The sequence below is a fragment of the Gastrolobium bilobum genome, unplaced genomic scaffold (assembly GCF_033153095.1).
Source record: "Gastrolobium bilobum isolate Gb01-03AN ecotype WA unplaced genomic scaffold, APGP_CSIRO_Gbil_v1 utg38323, whole genome shotgun sequence".
Classification (NCBI taxonomy): domain Eukaryota; kingdom Viridiplantae; phylum Streptophyta; class Magnoliopsida; order Fabales; family Fabaceae; genus Gastrolobium; species Gastrolobium bilobum.
Genome location: NW_026896508.1, coordinates 207,031 through 227,739, shown reverse-complemented (window position 1 = coordinate 227,739; position 20,709 = coordinate 207,031). Strand labels below are relative to the sequence as shown.

The following is a 20,709-nucleotide window of genomic DNA, read 5'->3' as shown; positions in this document are numbered from 1 at the left end:
GCCGGGTTAAAAGGGTAGGAATATATGGATAGTAGCTCAACAAAAATGAGATTGAAAAACTGATACTCTTTCAATTTAGCACCTTCAACTCAATGGTTTTGTTCCACTAACATTCCCACAGAATTTCGGGAATTAATTCCTTTCAGCCACCTTTTATAAATATTTATCCTTTTTTTTATAAGGGTACAAATAAACTATGCATCCCCTAATCACTTAACTTTTGTGGAGCTTACCTCAATTTCTTTGTTTATTTTCAACACAACAGTAATTCAATCTCAATCAAGGTAAGTCATCTGGATATAAGCTAAGTCATCAATCAGGCCACATGTTATTTATCAACAAAATAAGTTCAGGCTCAAGGGGCTAGCAATGGAAAAATTTCATACAGGTGGGCTATTTTGGCCATAGGCTAATAAGAACAAAATGCCTTTATCATCTCAACCAATGCATGTATTACAGAGAAACAGATCAAGTTCTAGAGTGTTACAACAGTGAGGTCTCTCAACAAGAAATTTTAGTGTTTAAGCTCAAACCTCACAGCTATGGTATCAATATAGACTCAAGAAAATTAACCTTAGACATTATCAGAATTTCATAACATCAGTTCAGACAAACAAGCAATATGTAATCCAATTATACCTATGCAATGTTATGCCAGAATGTCATACAACATGCTTCTTAAAATTCACTCAAGCACATTAACTGGATAAGCACATTTAAACCTGAGAATTTATTTTTTATTTTTAAAAAATAATACAAAATACACAAAATAACTAACTAAAAATAGAAAAAATTTAAAAGAGTTTAGAATATCTCCCCTGATAGAAGAAGTGCAGTTCCAAGGTGCTTTCTGAAAGCCTACCATTTCCAGATTTAAAGAATTGTTGTCCCCAACAATAGTCAAACCAAAAGATGGATGAAAAACCTGCACCATGGAACAAATAGCAGCATATAGGATAAACTATAATGCGCACAATAAAACATCAGAGTGTTTGGGAAATATACCAACTCAAATCAGCTAAATGACCCTAACATCAACCTATGGTCATAATAAAACAGCAAAAGTATCAAAAACATAAACTAAAATAATATACAAGAAATCTCCGACAGCAAGGAGATATAATCAATCCTCCATGTCATCCCCCTTAGCAGCATGAGATGACTCAGCAAATGGAGGATCTGGTGGTACTGTATGCATCGGTGCATGAGATCACCATTCCCAGATTTGATTCCAACCATGAAGCCATGTGAAGAACTCTTTGAAGTATTGTTTTCTCTGAGAGATAGAGTCTCGGTGTCTCTTTTCACAGATTCTCCTTTTGGCGGCCTTCAACCTCCGGTAATCCGCACACATCCTCCAACCAGTATCAAAGAGTTTCACCACTTTCTTTCTCATTACCTTCTTCATTGTAGGATTACGCCTCCTTTGAGGTTTTCTCACATGTTTGACATCATCCTCCATGTCAATTTTGTGGGTACAGAAAGAAGGATCTATACCTTCCAAATCAGAGATAGACCACCAATGGCAGTCTTATGTTCCTTCAGCACTTCAATCAACCTTCTTTCTTGCTCAGAAGACGATCCCTTATTAATGATAACAGTGTAAGTCTCCTTATCACCCAAGAATGTGTATTTAAGAGTTTCAGGAAGCTCCTTCAACTCCACTTTAGGGGCACCATCTTCTTTGTCATCATTTTTTTTTTCAAGAACCTCCAACGCCACATTCTTTTCTTCCTTCAAAGGAACAATATCACGCGCTTCAAGTTCTTCATCAAGCTCTTGACTAGAAGATATTTCTTCTTTCACTACTTGCTCTAGAACATCAAGTTTAAAACAATTGCCTTTGTCAGAAGATTGTTTCATAGAGTCAAAGACGTTGATGGTAATGGTCTCATCATTCATCCTTAACTCAAGCTTTCCATTTTCAACATCAATCATGGCCCGAGCAGTGGCCAAGAAAGGTCTACCCAGCAAAAGAGGCATTTCAGTTCCCCTTTCCATGTCCAACACTACAAAATCTGCTGGAAAGATGAACTTGTCCACTTTCACAAGGACATCTTCAATTATACCACTAGGTTTCCTTAAAGATTTGTCAGCAAGTTGCAAGGAAACCATAGTAGGTTTGAGCTCAGATATCCCCAAAGATTTATACACGGACAAGGGCATCAAATTTATACTTGCCCCAAGATCACACAAAGCTTTGCCAACATTTGTGTTACCAATGGCAATAGGAATATTAAAACTCCTTGGATCATGACGCTTAGGAGGAAAATTCTTCTGTATTATCGCACTACACTCCTCAATGAGTGTCACTGTTTGGCATTCCTGCAACTTGTGTTTTCTTGACAAAAGGTCCTTCATAAACTTGGCATAATTAGGCATATTAGCCAAGGCTTCAGCAAATGGTATATTAATATGCAACTTTTTGAAGATATCAAGAAATCTTGCATATTGCTGCTTCTGAGCATCTTTCTTGAATCTTTCAGAATAAGGTGCCATGGCTCTCACATATTCAGGACTCAACTCAAATTTCTTCTTTTCAGCAACAAACGGTTGCTCTTCTTCTTCACCTTTCTGAAGAGGCTTCTCAACAGTAGAAGGAATTACCAATTCTTTTTCTGGCTCCTTAACCTCCTTAAACTTCTCATCAACTCCTACATTTATGTTTGACCTTTCTGGAGCTGCCACCACTTTACCACTTCGAGTTGTGATAGCCATACAATCTTCTTTTGGATTAGTAATTGTATTACGAGGGAATGTACCTGGAGTTCTATCAGCAATTTGCTTAGCCAGTTGGCCAATCTGATTCTCCAAATTTCTGATAGATGCATTTGTATTTTTGGTATTGGCCCTAGTCTCTTCCATGAAGGCGTTGGAATGTTGAGCCATTTGTCCAACTAACCTCTCCAAATCAGAAGGTTCCTTGGTTTGGATTGGTGGAGGCTGTAGATAGTTGTTTGATGTGAAATCAAGACCAGTGCCTTGAATCTTCCGTTGATAATTACTACCTCCAGCAGAAAAATTCTGACCTCGTTGAACATTTTGCTGCTGAGGTCTCTGATCATACCAGATGCCACTCACTTGCATTTGTTGCGAAGAATCAGAAGCCATCAAAGAAAGACATTCATTAGACTCATGATTGTCCTTGCAATATTCACAAACAACAGCAGCAGCTTGAGCCTGAATACTAGAAAGATGCATCTTGTCAAGCCTTGAAGTCAAGTTTGCTATTTGTTGAGATAATAATTTATTTTCAACTAGCACCACATCATTACCTTCCAGCTGAAGGATACCTCTCTTAGGCTTGGATGACAAACCTTCATTTTCATTTGCAGCCATTCTTTCAATCAGCTCAAGAGTCTCATTTGCCCTCAACGATTTAATTGTGCCACCTGCTGCACCATTCAACACCATCTAAACCTCAGGTTTACAACCATTAAAGAAGATTCTCACCTGATTACCAGCAGACAAGTTATAATGAGGACATATCGTCATTAAATCCTTGAATCTGTTCCATGCTGCACACATAGATTCACCCTCTGATTGAGTGAAATTGGTGATATCATTCACCATCTGATTGTATCTCTCCATCGAGAAGAACTCAACAAAGAACTTCTGAGATAAATAATCTCATGTAGGAATGCTGAGTGCAGGCTGCCTTTCCAATCAACTGAGAGCTTTTCTCTTAACAGCAAAGGGAAACAATCGCAACCGGATTGCATCATTGGACACTTGAGGATGTTTGGTTGAGTCACAGATCATCGGAAATCTGTCTCTGAATCTGTGAGGATCTTCATTCTCCTCTCCTCCAAACTGAGCTCTCTCCACCAATTGAATGTTAGAAGATTTGAGCTCCCAAGTATTGTTAGCAATGGTAGGTTGAACAATACTTAAGTTGGGCCAGTTAAATGCTGGAGTGAGGATAGTATCCATGAATGGATTGTCTGCATCATTATTTTCGGCCATGATTTGTGGTTCTTCCGGAAGAGTCTTTAACTCGTTGAATGCAAGCTTCTTCCGAGCGAGTTTTCTGTTTATCTTTTCAGTCTTTGTAATCTTCAAATCAAATGGGAATTCTGCAGTTTTTCTTCGCATACAACTTAGAAAGGAGATTAGTAGCACTTTTCAAATAAAAATAAAAATAAAAAAATAAAATAAAAGTATTCACAAAATCCAATCTTAAAGATCAAGATTATATGATAAAAGAAACGTCAATCCCCCGCAGACACATTGTTTTTTTTTTTTTTTAAAATAAGATTGCACATTCATCGATGTGTGTATAGTATAAGACAATTATCAGTGATAACATAAGAGTAATAAAATCTATATATATATATATATATATATATATATATATATATATATATATATATATGGGATAAGATATTGTGACACCCAAGTTATGTTACATCCATGTGACATCCAGTCAATCTCACCGTTAGATCGCTTATGTTGATCCAACGGTTATATTTATTTCCATCTTTGTATGGTCATGATTTCCCAAATTTAAAGTGAAAGCATTAAATATGGGAAATCATGACCATACAAAGGTAGAAATAAATATTAAATATTAAATTTGGGAAATCATGACCATACAAAGATGGAAATAAATATAACCTTTGGATCAACATAAGCGATCTAACGGTGAGATTGACTGAGTGTCACATGGGTGTAACATAACTTGAGTGTCACAATATCCTATCTATATATATATATATAGGGTTTACATTTCTGCAGTTGCTGTATGTACGTGCAACAATCAAATACTTGCCATATATATACTTGAAAGCATTGAATGCAGGGAATCATAACCATTCAAAGGATGAAAGTATTAAATGTAGAGAATCATAACTATACACCTGCCTTTGCTGTACGTAAAGCGGCTGTAGAAATAATTTTACCTATATATATATATATATATATATATATATATATATAGAGAGAGAGAGAGAGGTAGGATCCTTTGACACTGGTGTCAAATTTAAAGTTTGACACCTCATCTGAGAGTCATTAGATCAAAAAAGATCAATGGTGTCACATGTTTACAAATCAGAGTTGTTGATTTTTTTTATCTAACGACTCTCAGATAAGGTGTCAAATTTAAAATTTGACACTGGTGTCAAAAGATTCTACCTCTATATATATATAGGCTTTCATTTCGTCATGTTGCAAGGAAATTTTCTTCCTGCCACAAAAATAGACAAGAAAAATAATATTAAAGAAAGTAGAAGATACACATTATCTTATTTTCCTTGCGATGGTGTTGCATGATAGCAATTTTGTTCCTGCAACATGATTCTTATTTATCCCTGTACGTGTGTATGTGTGTGGAGAAGTTATAACTTTTTTTTTTTTTATAACTTCTTACATTCACTTTTGGTTATTGGATCAAATCAAATCAAAAACTCTTATTTAATATAATTTTGTAACTATTGATTTGATTTATTTTTAACAACCATAAAATGGTTGTAAGAGAAAAGTATTATAAATATAACCTTTATACATATATATATATATATATATATATATATATATATATATATATATATATATATATATATGCTTTATTTTTCTCCAACCGTTTTGCATACAATAAATAAATTTAGAAAATCATAATCAATAAACAATATAAGATTTATTGTTGGAGGTCCAACGACCACATAGATAAATGATTAGCAACTGTAGTGTGATCTTAAGGACTAAAAAATTAAAGCTACAATAGTCCAAGATGACGACTCAAAATTAAATCTACAATGGTCCAAGATGTTGAGCTACTCAGCCCTTGGTCGGGGGTTAGAAAATAGGACATGAGAAGGGATAAGTCCTACACAAACAAGGTATGTCAAGGCGTGTTTCTTCAATATTATATAATTACCACTCGTCATACGCGTCAATTTTTTAGATCTAGAGTAGAACCAAATACATTGAATGTGTTTGCGACGGGCTAACAACTCATCCCCTGTCATTATCTCTCTCTTTTTTATTTTCTCCTTATTTATATAAGTGGTGCCAACGTATAACATAACGTAGACCTTGATTTCAAATACTTTCATAATGACGAAGAAAAAATTAGTTTGAAAATGAGAGATTTCGAAAAATACCCGAACTTTTGGAATCATAAACGACTAAACGTCAATGATTGTTTTTTTTTTTTTTTTTTGTTACAATGATCATGTGGCAACATACGGAATACCCATTATTATAGAAGGTTTCATTATGTGAAATAATAAATGTTCACAAAATAAAACATTCATACAATTTTATTTTATTTTATTTTTGAAAAAAGTTGTTTTCTCCAAGAAAAAGGAATGGCTTACCCCTCTTTGCAAGATATGATTCCCTCACGCAAACGCCTAACTTTTGGTGATAACATTGCCATTGCTGCACTTTGCTCTAAAATGGTGCTATCTACTTTATAGTAACATTGGGAATTAGATTATAATATAATATGGACCTTTCATGTGTCGACGAGCTTCGATTTGACCTCAGGTGTTGCAACGGAATAAAGGGATTTTAGATTAATCTCAATTGTGCCACTTATGCATCCAAAGTGGCGTTGATCAATGTTAATCTTTGAGTTCTTATGGAGCCCACAGTATACACAAGCCACATGCTATTGAGGTTCCCTTATTCCAGAAGTTACTTTGACAACAAGAAGGGAGAGGAGCCAATAAGAATCTTACATATATATATAATGCCTGTCAATATCTTATTTCCCCTTAAATAACATCTGTCAATCACTTTTTTTTTTTGGTAAACCTGTCAATCACTTTTTAAATTATGTTCTTTTATTATAATTATTATAATTTTTTATTTATAATTACCATTATTTCCATTTACTTTTTTCCTTATTATATTTTTTTTCATATACGATAAAATTTAAATTTTACTAATTTATAATCTTGACGTCGTATACAAAGTGTGTAGAACAAAATACCAGTGAAATATTTTTTTCTTAAAATATTTTACTAATATTTCGTTATGCATGCTATAAATATGATAGATTTTTAACTTCTATCAACATGAAAAAATAAATAAATAAAGAAATTCATTAAAATAATGATAATAAAAAATATAAATATAAATAATAGTAGTTATAATTAAATGACGTGTTGCTCCAAAAAAAAAATGACGTGATTTGATAGGTCATATTTGACGATAAGAAAGAACGAAGTCTATTTACTCTATACAATTTGCTATGAGCATATACGAGAAGGCCATATTTTAGAAGGCAAAATGAAAGATAATTAAAAGAGAAAATTATGATAAGAAAAAAAAAGTATTCTTGATGGATTCTAACGCTAATGCGATAGCTATCAACCTGAATAGAAAATGGATTTTCTTGTCTTAAAAAAAAAAAAACATGACATGGTGACTTGAGGTAATAGTAATTATATAAAAATAAATCAACGGTTATGATTTAATAATTATTTATTTTAATATTTTTTCTTCTCTTTTATTATTATTAATTGATCAACCTTTGTATAATTATGATTATTCGTATAATCATGTCATATTTTTTTAAAATGAAAGTATCAACTCCTATTTGAATATGGACTGTCAAAAGAACCGGTAAAGTTCTACAATTCCATTAACCACAAGTTTTATAAACGGGATTTGCATTTGTCATTTAACATGACACAACAAAGTTTCCTACGTACACAATATTTTGTGAGGCTCATACTTTTTGACAAAAAAAAAAAACTACGGCACGCAAAACGAATTTATATAATGTTATACAATCACTTTTTCTACGACATAACTCTTATAAAACCCTTTATAAACAGGTGATAAAGTTTAAAGGCATGGACACACTTTCTTTATTATTATTTTTATTGTTATTATTGCACACACACCACGCAAATCCGTTACTCTATACACAGTGATTTGCCATAGATCCAAGATAAATACGTTACTCTAACTAGACATCTCTGTCCGGAACATATATTTTACCATCTTTTTTATGGCTCCCATGCACCTAGCATAAGAAATCCTTCACCTCTGTTTTTTCAACTCTCCAAATACATAAATCTTATTCTCACACAAACTAGAATTCACACCCACACAAGCAATCTCTGAAGTGAGATCCTCATTCCCATCGAACCCAAGCACCATCATGTTAATTAAAGGGCATCAAATTAAGGTACCAATGGTCCTAAATTTGATCCTTGTTCTTTTTTATGTCACTGCTCAAGTCAACGGCGTTGAATCAAGGAAACTTGATGAGACCACGATGCCACCTGCCACAAACGGTACTGATGAAAAGTGCACGCCGTGTGGTTACAGCTCTCCACCGCCACCACCGGCAAACCCACCGCCATCACCACCACCGCCATCTCCGAAGAAACCACCTTCACAGTATTGCCCCCCACCGCCCTCATCATTCATATACATAACCGGACCTCCGGGGAACTTGTATCCCGTTGATGAGAATTTCAGTGGAGCAAGCCACCGCCACCACCACCACCGGAGTTTCGCCGCGTTCTTTCCACTTTTAGTTGGGGTGTTGAGCATGCTTGCCTTTTGGTGATTATCTTGTGAAGAAGGTAATAATCACGATCATGATCATGATCAAATCATTCTAAAAGCAATGGAAGAATGTTACGGTTTATGGTTATAATTAGGAATATCATGGTTTTACTTAGAGGAGAATTTTGTACACAGTAATTAGTGTTTGACATGCTTGCTCTGTTCTTATATCATGTGATCAATTTTTATTCAATAATAAGAATCTTCTTCCGTAATTTACTGCCAAATTTGCTACGAATGCCTTCTTTTTTTTTTTTTTGCTCTAATCTTAATTTTCTACGTAATTTCTAAAAATGTGCATATAGGGATGAATGGTAATTGGTCGAAACAGGAAAAATCAATCGCAATATATTGTAATAATGTTGAATTGTTGCCAATTACCATCTATTATTAAATTATCATGAATGCATATCGATCACCATTCACCCACCGCCTCCATCATTTTTGAAGGGTCCACGCTTTGTTGCTAATAAATGCTTCTTACGTTAGACATTGCCTTATCAGAATACTTGGCAAATTATGGATCGTAGAAACAAGAGAGAAGCATTAACCTCAACGAACTTTTTAATTACTTAATTTTCTTTTATATTTAATTAGAAAATGTGAATAAAAATAACGACCGTGAACAACATATAGGAAAAGCATACACTGAAATTTTGTTTAATATTAACATTAGTTGAAGAGAAATTTTGATTTTTAGGATTATTTTCAGGAAGATGAGCAGAATGATGACAGGTATCTAAGACTATAATTAGTGTTTATTCCAACCTTCCACCCCCATATTCTATTACATAGTTCCGCGTGTCAGAATTTTTAATTCTCTTTATTAAAAGATTAATCAAGTTTACAACTAACAAGCAGAAAGGGCCAAACTCTTAGACAAGCCACGTGTGAGTGTGCAATCTCATTGTTATCATTGCGAAATTAGAGAATAATCTGTTGGATCCTGATGTCAGACTTCAATTCATGTTTGTAATATGAAATGTCAGTTGTCAGTGGCTTGAAACATCAACTTCGGTTGCACCAACCTTGCATAGAGTGGGGACCCAGTGGTAAGGTTTGGCAAGTTTAGACGATATCTTTTCACTGTCTGATCCCTATTACCGTCCTAAGAAAATTTCAGTGGGGCACGGCTTCTAGTTTTAAGCTGCACATAAACATGGGAATCAAATGGGTCAAGTGATTTGCTTGTCCTTGAGTTATTTTCAAAGTACAGCACTAAAAGTGTTTGGTTTAGAAATTGTATTTGCTGCACTACTAAGTTCCAGTTTTGTAAATCTTATCCTTAATCGTAAGAGAGGACAAAATGTTGCTAAACCAAATTATTGACAAGCTTTTTGCTATTCATGTAAATATTTTATGTCATCACTAAACCAATTCATTGTTTAATTATGTTAGGTATAAAAATTATTTATGAGCTTTCACTCATGCTCTAAATAGAACTGGTCATTGACATGGTATCCTCTATGACTAAGCGGTTTCCCTGTACAATCAATTGCTCGCAATTTCGGATACGACTACATTAAGTTTAACAAATAGAAGTTCAAATGAATGGAAGTATTGCTTAGGCGCCTCACCATAAGCAGTGATACACTATTCGGGTTAAAATAATTTTTGGTGTACTTTTTATATCTTTTTTGTACGTCTTTCTAGTTAATTATTTATATTTGGCTTATCAGCAACTTACTATTCTGAGTTGTTAATTTTTTTTGTGATGTTTTTCAATCACCACTTAAAAATTAAGTTACTAATATATGTTTCAAAAATCAATGTTAAAAAAAAAAAAAACAAAGCCATTAGTAAAAAAAGCAGAGTCATAAATATAAAAAAAGTGTAACCGCGTAAAAATACAATTGTGCAGTCAGTATTTTAAAAATCACATCATCTTTTAGACTTTTAGCTATTGCAATCCAATCAACTTTTATAAATCACAAATGCTATTCATTAAAAAAGGAATACATAAACGTTATAACAATTTTGTTAGCTTAACCTTGTTAGTTTTGTTGAGTGATACTCTGTTAAGGATAGCTTCAGAAGACATCACTAATATTCGGTGGTGGGTCTAGTTGAAAATGATGCAGATATGTTCAAGGGTGGAATTATTTAGAGCATTATATGATTTGCATCAAACTGCATATGGATTACTTTTTTTGGTTTGTCTTTGTTGAGCGGAGATAAGGGGGTGTATAGGATTGAGATTTTAAAGGATTTTAATAGATTATTTTTAAATAAAAAAATTCATTAGTATTTAATTAATATTTTAAAAAATTGAAAAAAGTCACGTGCTATTCAATTAGGATTTTAAAAATTATTTTAGAGTCCGTCCAAATCCGTTGGTATTCAATCACGATTTTAAACAAAAGAAAAATAATCTTTTGGTATTAAAAAATCTAACTATTTTAATGGATTTTCTATTGTTGTGAATTTTGTGAGACTTTTTAGTGAGAAATATAAATATGATGTATCTCTCACAATCTTACTCTAACTCCTAGGATTTCTTGAGATTTCTCTATTGCAGTGTCTTTTCATTCCTTTGGGAGTTTTGGATTCTGCCATGGGAGTTTTGTAAAAGCTCAAAAATAACAAATTTTTGAGCGATTTTCATCACAAAACAACCCAGAAACAACAAACCAACGAGATTCTAATATAATCCATATAAAAAACAACAGATTTTTGAGAGCTTTTAGAAGTTTAAAAAATGATTTTTCAAATTATGGGTCGCGATTTTTCTTGGCACAAAAATATATGATTTTTGTAGTAAAAACAAGATAAAACAGTGGAAAACAACAGGGAACTAAAACCCTCAAACTAATTTTCGTTTTACATCAATGAAACAAGATAAGATCAATTTAAAGAAAGGTTGAAACTTTCATAATATAAATCCTATATTTCGTAATAGTACATTCATGAACGAAATTCTTACGCCATAGGAAATGATTTCAAATAATTTTTGTGTCAGTAAATAACAAAAAACTTATTTTTCAAAAGCCCTAAAGCAATTTAAGGTTTCAATGTATCGATTGAAAATAATTTTAGAAATTTTTTAAACTTTCATGTAATAAAACTCAAAAATTCAGATTCAAAATTTTCTTAGAATACTAAATGAAAATATGCATATGATATATGGTTAGAAAACTCTAATAACATAGAACAAAAATCCCAAGATTTTCAAGATCATTTGCAAAAAATTCCAAATGAAATTTTATCATGAGCTTGAGGTTCTATAAGCAAATTTAGAATTTTTTTAATAAATAAAAAAATTGGATCTTATAATCATATATGCATAGCTCTGATACCAAATGAAGAATATAATTTTGAACCCATTAGTCAAATCCAAGAGCATGAACGAGAAAATACTAATGCGTGGAAGACTCGTATAGCTTTAGATGTGTGGAGAGATGTTGCTTAGTAATTTTGAATGTTTGTTAAAAATTATATTATGTTTTACTGATTGAGAAAATTATATTATATTTTTATTTTTTATTAATATCATTGCATTTCTTTGTTATTTTTTTATGGAATAGGTTATTCTACCTACTCTTATTTTATTTTATTTTTTTTGTTGTAAATATACCTACTTTTATTCTACCTACTCTTATTCTGCCTACCTTTGCCTACTCCTCTCACATCGTTAGATTATCATCTCATCCAACGGTGAATATTTGCGGAATAAAATAAACTTTTTTCCTTTCTTTCTCCTCATTTCCTCCCACATCCTTCTCTCTGTTGAAGATCAAGATAGTGAATTTTTTTGTGAACGAAAAACACATACTCGATTAAAGAAAGAATGAAAAACACATATTATCGATGATCATCATTTGAAAAAATCACTTCCTCAAAAATCTCATTATTCATGTTGATGTACATAGTATAGAAGTCTCACATTGTGTATATGTCGTTGTATTTCTTACTTAGTTTAATATATAAATGAAATCTCCTTCGTGTAGTTGACACAAGGATTACAATGAATACCTCTTGTCTCTTGGTAATTAACATGGTATCTAGAGCCTAACAAGAGGAATACTAATTCGCTTTTTTTTCGGTGGACCACTGTCTGCTGAGTAAAATATTTTTTTTTCTCCGGAAACAGTCATATCTGTCAGTTTCTAGCTTCCATATATCGTCTACGGACCTGTCTGATCACTGCCGCCATTAGGCACCGCTGTCCGCCGCCGTTGACCGCCGTCCGCCGCTGTTGACCGCCGTCCACCGCCGTTGACCGACGTCCGCCGCTGTTGACCGCCGTCCGCCTCCGTTGACCGCCGTCTCCGGCGACTTTTCCGGTGAAACCCATATCGATCTGATCGCCACGAGAAGACGCTCCTTTCTGTCCAGGACCCATCCTCAGATCCTCCTCCACACGCTCTCACGCGCGTCAAACAGCGGCTGCAACCCGTTTTGTTGCAGCGGCGCGTCTCACTTCGGTTGGCCGTCGGACCACCACGGTTCCCTTCGTCTTCTCCTTGCGCACCTGGACCTGTCCTCACTTTGTTGTTTCGACTTCTTTTCGGCTTCCTACGGTGTCTTTTCCCTTGCTGGTCACTATTCACACGCGTTTCCACCTAAGACTGCTATGGAGCCTGCAGTATCTGCTCCCTCTTCAATTGACCCATCTGCCCTTGTCTCCAAGGGTTATGCACGTGGACGCAAATTGTCTACGAGATGCTTTCTCTGCACTCATTGCAACAAGTCGGGCCATACTATTGATCGTTGCTGGGATCTTCACGGTCGCCCTCCTCGCTCCGCTCATTTTGCTCAGAGTGTTGCTCCTGCCTCGGACTCCGCTTTGATTTGCAGGACCACAGCCACCTCAATCTGTTCTCACTGACTTCTTGCAATGGTATGAAGGGAAGCGTCCTCCTGGTACCACTGCCTCTGGTGCACACACGGGAAATTTCTTTGCTGGTGTTTCTCTCTCGCCCTCTCTTGGTCCATGGATTCTCGATTCTGGTGCATCTGACCATATTTCTGGTAATAAATCTTTATTTACCTCTCTCTGTACGTCTGGTCTCCTGCCCAGTATCACTATGGCTAATGGGTCACTGGTTCAGTCCCAAGGGATTGGCACTGTTCTCTTTTTTCCTTCTATTCCCATTAAGAATGTGCTTTATATTCCTCATTCTCCTTTCAACCTTATTTCCATTAGTCTCTTGACTCATTCCCTTGACTATATTATTTCTTTCACTAAAGAGTCTGTCATTTTGCAGGATCGGAGCTCGAGGAGGACACTTGGCGTCGGATCTGAGTCCAATGGCCTTTATCAGCTTTCCACTTCTGTCCCAGTGTGCTCTGTTGTAGATTCTCCACTTACTATCCATGCTCAGTTGGGTCATCCAAGTCTTGCTAAGCTCCAGAAGATGGTTCCACGTTTCTCAAATTTATCTAGTTTGTCTTGTGAGTCATGTCAGTTAGGAAGCACACTCGTAATTCGTTTCCCGATCGTGTCAGTCGTCGGTCTTCGTCTGCTTTTGCTTTAGTTCATTCAGATATTTGGGGTCCTAGTCGTACCGTTTCCACTATGGGGTACAAATATTTTGTAACTTTCATTGATGATTATTCTCGATGTACTTGGTTATTTTTAATGAAAAATCGGTCTGAATTGTTTTCTATTTTCAACAAGTTCTTTAATGAAATCCTTACTCAATTTGGTGTTTCGATTCGCATTTTTCGAAGTGAGAAATGCTCGTGAATATTTGTCTCATCAGTTTCAAACCTTCTTTTCCTCTCACGGCATCCTTCACCAGACATCATGTTCACATACCCCTCAATAAAATGGCGTTGCTTAACGCAAGAACCGTCACCTAATTGAGACTACTCGGACACTTTTGTTACATGGTCATATCCTCTTCCAGTATTGGGGCGATGCTGTCCTCACAGCTTGTTATCTCATTAATCGCATGCCTTCCTCCGTACTTAAAAACCAGGTACCACATTCTGTGTTGTTTCCCCATTAACATTTGTACCCACTCACTCTTCACATTTTTGGTTCTACTTGTTTTGTCCACAATCTCAGTCCTGGTCTTGACAAGTTATCTGCTAAGTCACATAAATGTATTTTCCTAGGTTACCCTCGCTCACAAAAGGGTTATCGTTGTTACTCTCCCAGTCTTCGTCGTTACTTTGTCTCGGCGGATGTTACATTCTTTGAGTCTATCCCATTCTTTGACTCCTCCTCATTTCCCAGTGATTCTGTTGCTACTCAACTACCTTTACCTCTGTTTCAGTTCAATATATACCTTCCCTATCTCCTTCTTTAGATGTCCCCGTCCATGTTCCCGTCCTTGTTCCCCCCCTCCAGATCTATTATCGTCGACAACGTCCACCTGTTCCCCAGGACCCTGCCCCCCAAGACCCCCCTAATGTTACTGAGGCTCTTGTGGACTCACTTCCATCATCATCTCCTCCGGCAGCTCCGATCCTTCCGTCTGACATTGATGTACCCATTGCACTCCGAAAAGGTACTCGTGATTCTCGTCCCCCTCCTAGGTATTTAATAAATTTGAGTTATCATCGTCTTTCGCCATCCCATTTTGCTTGCCTCTCTTCTCTTTCTTCTGTATCTGTTCCTAAGACTACAGGTGAGGCGTTATCACATTCTGGATGGCGACAGTCCATGATGGATAAGATGAGTGCACTTCAGAGCAGTGGTACCTGGGATCTGGTTCCCCTTCCCTCTGGGAAGTCTGTTGTTGGCTGTCGATGGATATACACGGTTAAAGTTGGTCTTGATGGTCAGGTGGACCGTCTCAAGGCCGGCTTGGTGGCAAAAGGTTACGCTCAGATATTTGGCCTTGACTATGGTGACACATTTTCTCCCGTGGCGAAAAATGACTTTTGTTTGCCTCTTTATTACTATGGCAACCATTCATCACTGGCCTATGTATCAGCTGGACATAAAGAATGCTTTTCTCCATGGTGATCTGCGAGAAGAGGTTTATATGGAGAAACCTCCTGGGTTTGTTGCTCAGGGGGAGTCTAACCTAGTTTGTCGTCTCCGAAAATCCTTGTATGGTCTCAAGCAGTCTCCCCGGGCTTGGTTTGGAAGGTTTAGCACTATTGTACAACAGTTTGGCATGACTCGAAGTGAGGCTGATCACTCAATTTTTTATAGACACTTTGATTCAGGTTCTATTTATTTGGTAGTATATGTTGATGATATCGTCATTACAGGTAATGATACTCATGGCATAACTCAGATAAAACAACATTTGTGCCATCATTTTCAAACAAAGGACCTTGGAAGACTCCGATATTTCTTAGGGATAGAAGTGGCTCAATCCAAAGATGGCATTGTACTATCACAGAGAAAATATGCTATGGATATTCTTGAGGAGACAACACTATTGAATGCTAAGCCCGTCGATACTCCTATGGATACAAATGTCAAGCTTTTTCCAAATCAGGGGGAGCTATTTTCTGATCCAGAAAGGTATAGAAGATTGGTTGGGAAACTGAACTATCTCACAGTTACTCGACCAGACATTTCCTTTGCAGTCAGTGTAGTAAGTCAGTTCTTGAATTCTCCCTGTGAAGATCACTGGAATGCAGTAGTCCGTATCCTCAAATACATCAAGACTGCTCCTGGCAAAGGTCTTCTCTATGAAAACAAAGGTCATACCAGAGTTGTAGGATACTCAGATGCTGATTGGACAGGTTCTCCTATTGATAGAAGATCCACCTCTGGGTATTGTGTATTCGTTGGAGATAACTTGATTTCCTGAAGAAGTAAGAAACAAAGTGTAGTTGCTTGATCAAGTGCTGAAGCAGAATATCGCTCCATAGCCACAGCTATCTGTGAACTCATCTGGTTAAAACAACTACTGAAAGAACTCAAGTTTGGAGACACTGGCCCAGTATCTCTCATTTGTGATAATCAAGCTGCTTTGCATATTGCTTCAAATCCAGTGTTTCATGAAAGGACTAAGCACATTGAGATAGATTGTCATTTCCTTAGAGAAAAGGTTCTCTCAAGAGATATAGTCACTCGTTTTGTCAACTTCAATGATCAATTAGCTGATGTATTCACTAAGTCTTTGAGAGGACCTAGGATAGACCAGATATGTAACAAGATTGGTGCATACGATCTATATGCTCCAGCTTGAGGGGGAGTGTTGCTGTACATAATATAGAAGTCCCACATTGTGTATATGTCGTTGTATTTCTTACTTAGTTTAATATATAAATGAAATCTCCTTCGTGTAGTTGACACAAGGAATACAATGAATACCTCTTGTCTCTTGGTAATTAACAGTTCATAACTCTATCTCTATGCTTGCGATTTATATTGTAAGAGAAAAGTCTATGAATATCCACAGTCTACGAATGTCTACGAATATGGGTTTTCAAATCAGGATCATACACAGCCGTTCATATTGATTAAAACCATATTTTATTTGAAAAGTAATGTCTACAAATATCCGCAGTCTGATTTCAAATGATAGTCATCAATGATATGTTTTTTGTTTTTTCTTTGATCGCAGTATGCGTTTTTTCATTTTGGAGAAAGAGAAAGGATGTGAGAGGAATTGAGGAGAAAGAAAGGAAAACAAAGTTTATTTTATTCCGCAGATATCCACCGTTGGATGAGATGGTAATCTAACGGTGTGAAAGGAGTAGGCAAAGGTAGACAGAATAAGAATAGGTAGAATAACTTATCCTTTTTTTTTATTAACTCTTGTAATTTTGAATGTTTGTTAAAGATTTGATTACTTTGGCTGTCATATTACGTATATTTATATATTTATTTTATGGAGAATGTTATATTTACAAATTTTTTGTTTATAAACTCTTACAAATTACACTAAGTATGACCGGTCATACTTTAATCAAGAGTGTATGACCAGTCATACTGAGTGTAATTTGAAAAAAAAATTATAAACTGATAATTTTCCTTATTTTATACCTTTATAAAAATTCAGATTAAGCGATTCAATCAGTAACTAATCCGAGTTTAATAACATTTCTGCCCATTTCTCCACTAAATTTCGTGTGAAAATAAAATGGCTCTTACGAGGAAAAAAAAGTAGCTCACACAAAAGTTTGTGATCGACAGGCATAGGAAAGAAACAGCCTGTAATGTTGAACCGAAAGGTAAAGCAACAATAATAAAAGCTTAAAAGGCAAAAGTTGTGAATCTCAATTGCCTCTGGATTGGAGTCGAAGAAAGCGCACAGAATTACATGGGTTGTGAAGGTGCAAGAAAGTTTCAAGACATCTTCATAGAATGAGTGCTTTTCCAGATGATGGATTCGTACAAAGAAATTGACTTTGAAGCGCCACATAAAAAATAAGATTAAAGTTTGATATGATAAAATTTAAGTAGATTTTAATTGATCAATTAATGGCTAATCTGGTTGGTTGAGTAGCGCAGACCACAAATGGAGTAAAATTCTTTAGATCAAATTTTTAGCGTATTTAAGGCTCGAACTTAAATTACTAGTTGAGCTGCTGGAAGAACCTATGATATTACTCTCAAATATATTATTATATACCTAAACTCATCCACAGTACTTGTAAGGTAGCGAAATTTCTCACTGAATTTATTTTGAAATTAAATCCATTATAAGGATTTACAATCTTTATATTTCATTTTCAAATTTTAAAAGTGATTAAAATATATAAAATCTCATCAATATTTTAGAAATTAAAAATTTAACTAATGAATGTAAAGAATCATTTTAACTCAAATAAGTGCTTGTTTGGGAATCACGTTTAGGAAGAAAAGGGAAGAGAGGAGACGATTTTATTATACATTCCACTTGTTTGTGAGTTTTAAAAAATAGAGGAAGAGAATTTGGGATTTTTGTAAAATCCTCCAAAATCCTTTCACTCTAAAAATCAAGGTTCCCCCAATTTGAGAGGTTTGAGAGAAAAATATTAAAAATTACTTATTTGCTCTTAACATTAAAATGTGAATCATTTTTTAAATGAGATACTACTAGAAAAATTTAAAAAACCGACAGAATTTATCGACCAAAAATATTTCATCAAAAATAGTGATGAAACTTTTAACGGAAATCATATTCCATTGAAAATAGAGACGAAAAAATATTTGGTTATAATCACTTTCGAAAATTTTCGACGAAAAAATATTCTGTCAAAAGAGATAGAATTAGAGATGAAACAAGATTTGGTCATAATTACTTATGGAAAAAATTAATGTCAAAAATTTTGACATCTAAATTTTTCACGAAAAATATTTTTGACAAAAAAAATTTCTGATGAAAATTTTAATTGAATTTCTTTATTTTTTCCATGGATAATATTTAAGAAATCATTTTTGTCATTGAAAATATTGATGGAATATTTTTTATCAAAAAATTTGAAAAAAAAAACATTCAAAACATATTCACGTCAATTTGTGTGAAGATTTTCAAAGAAATTTTTTATTTTTTTTCGTAAAAAAATTCAAAAAAAATATATTATCAATCTGGGTGATAATTTTCACGGAATTTGTTTTCCATAAAAAATTTGTACGAAATTTGCTTTTCAGTCAAAAAATTTCAAAGTAATTTTTCGTATCAAAAATTTCAAAAAGAAATGTCATTCATCCGTGTGAAATTTTTTGACAAAATTCATTAAATAAATTTTTTGTTAATGCTTTATAGTTACTACAGCTTTTTCTTACTACCTATTACTACCAAATCTTAACCATTGATTTCCACCAATCTAATGGTTATAATTTATTGAAAATTAATAATTAATTAATAAGTATGACTTTATAAGTTACAATCGTTAGATTGATAAAAATCAAGGGTTAAGATTTAGTAGTAAGAGGTAGTAAGAAAAGTATGTAGTAATTATAACCTTTCCTATTTTTTAGTAGTGTAAAAAGTATATAATTAATTTTTTTTAAAATTTTAAATTTCATTTCATTTGTAGATTATAATAATGATATTAACTTTTTAAAAAGGATAAAATTATAAAAATATTTCATTAAACTTCTATTTTTTTCCTTACCATATTTTTAACTCCTAAATAAGGGAAGAGAGTACTCTTCATTTTCCTCTTCTTCCTTCCCCTTCCTCTTCCTTGGATCCCTTTCTTTCCTGTGTTTTCCCTTCAAACTCCCAAACAGAGCCTAAAGCATTGGCTAAGAGCTTTTTTAATAGTTTATATTATTCTGTTAGATCTCTAAGCCATAATTCGATCGATTCAATCAGTAAAATTTATAATTAAATCATAGCTGAACCAAATAACGATCAGATAATAGTTTCAGAGTCCAACTGACTCAATTAACTAATTTACTTCAACTTTTATAATATTAGTTCAGAGTTAACATGATTCAGTAAACTAAAACCAATCTAAGTTGATCTTAATTTTCTCAGCCAAATATCAATTATGGATATATACTTCTACAAATATCATTATATTTTTTCACCACTTTTCACACTGCAATTACGATAAATATCGGCATAATAATTAATTATTATAAATAATTTCATAATTATTTTTGTTTATTTTTAGCATGGGGTTTTGTTAAAAAAATGACCCATTTTTTGAAATATTTTTATAAATCTTGTTAGTAATTCAAATACTATAATCTTGTAGTTTTAAATACTTAAATTCTAGTATTCATAGAGAGTTAAAGTTGCACTCTCTTTTTTTTTGGCGAATTACGGTAAAAGCTTGTGGTCCCAATTAAATAGTGGCGGAGTCACTTAGGGATAAGGTCAGACTTTAGCTTGGACTAAAATTCAAAAATTAATTATATCTTTAATATGGCTAATCGTGACTAAGTTTTTGAATAAAATTTAATGTTAAGTTCCATCTAAATTTTTGTTGATTTTCACTAGATGAATGAGCTGATTTCGTCACTCAATTAAGCTACCTTTAACTAGAACATAGGTGCTTAATTGGACAGTCGAGGACAAGTGTATGAACCCAAAGAAGAAAACAAATCAATGACTAGTTAATAGAATTGTTTGAAATGTTCAACTGATTTGGAATCATATATTGGTAGCTATAACCAATATCACACGTCAAAATAAGTGTCCGTTTAGGAACAAGAAACCAACTCCATGACCTTTTCCACCGACTCAATGAGATTCGGTAAAACTGAAAGCACCCCCACCTAATTTACCTTTAATTTCGTGAATGCTACGCTACGGCTTCTAACCGAAAGGGTTGTACTTAATATTTGGGACTATGTAATTTATTTTATTGGAACAATAAAATAAG

At 34.2% G+C, this 20,709-nt stretch overlaps 1 protein-coding gene and 1 non-coding gene across 2 annotated transcripts; both read left to right on the top strand.

Moving 5' to 3' along the window:
- The first annotated feature begins 3,469 nt into the window (after positions 1 to 3,469).
- On the top strand, positions 3,470 to 3,575 carry LOC133300141 (small nucleolar RNA R71). The gene has a single exon (XR_009750024.1). It is a non-coding gene; the product is annotated as a small nucleolar RNA R71 (small nucleolar RNA).
- Positions 3,576 to 7,829: 4,254 nt separating this feature from the next.
- LOC133300135 (extensin-like) lies at positions 7,830 to 8,750 on the top strand. The gene has a single exon (XM_061499634.1). It carries the CDS (start codon positions 8,117 to 8,119, stop codon positions 8,528 to 8,530), a length of 414 nt encoding a protein of 137 aa, XP_061355618.1. The 5' UTR covers positions 7,830 to 8,116; the 3' UTR covers positions 8,531 to 8,750.
- The last annotated feature ends 11,959 nt before the right edge of the window (positions 8,751 to 20,709 follow it).

Excerpts from the sequence above, each read along its gene's own strand:
- LOC133300135 (XM_061499634.1), top strand. The coding sequence starts at position 8,117 with ATGTTAATTAAAGGGCATCAAATTAAGGTACCAATGGTCCTAAATTTG.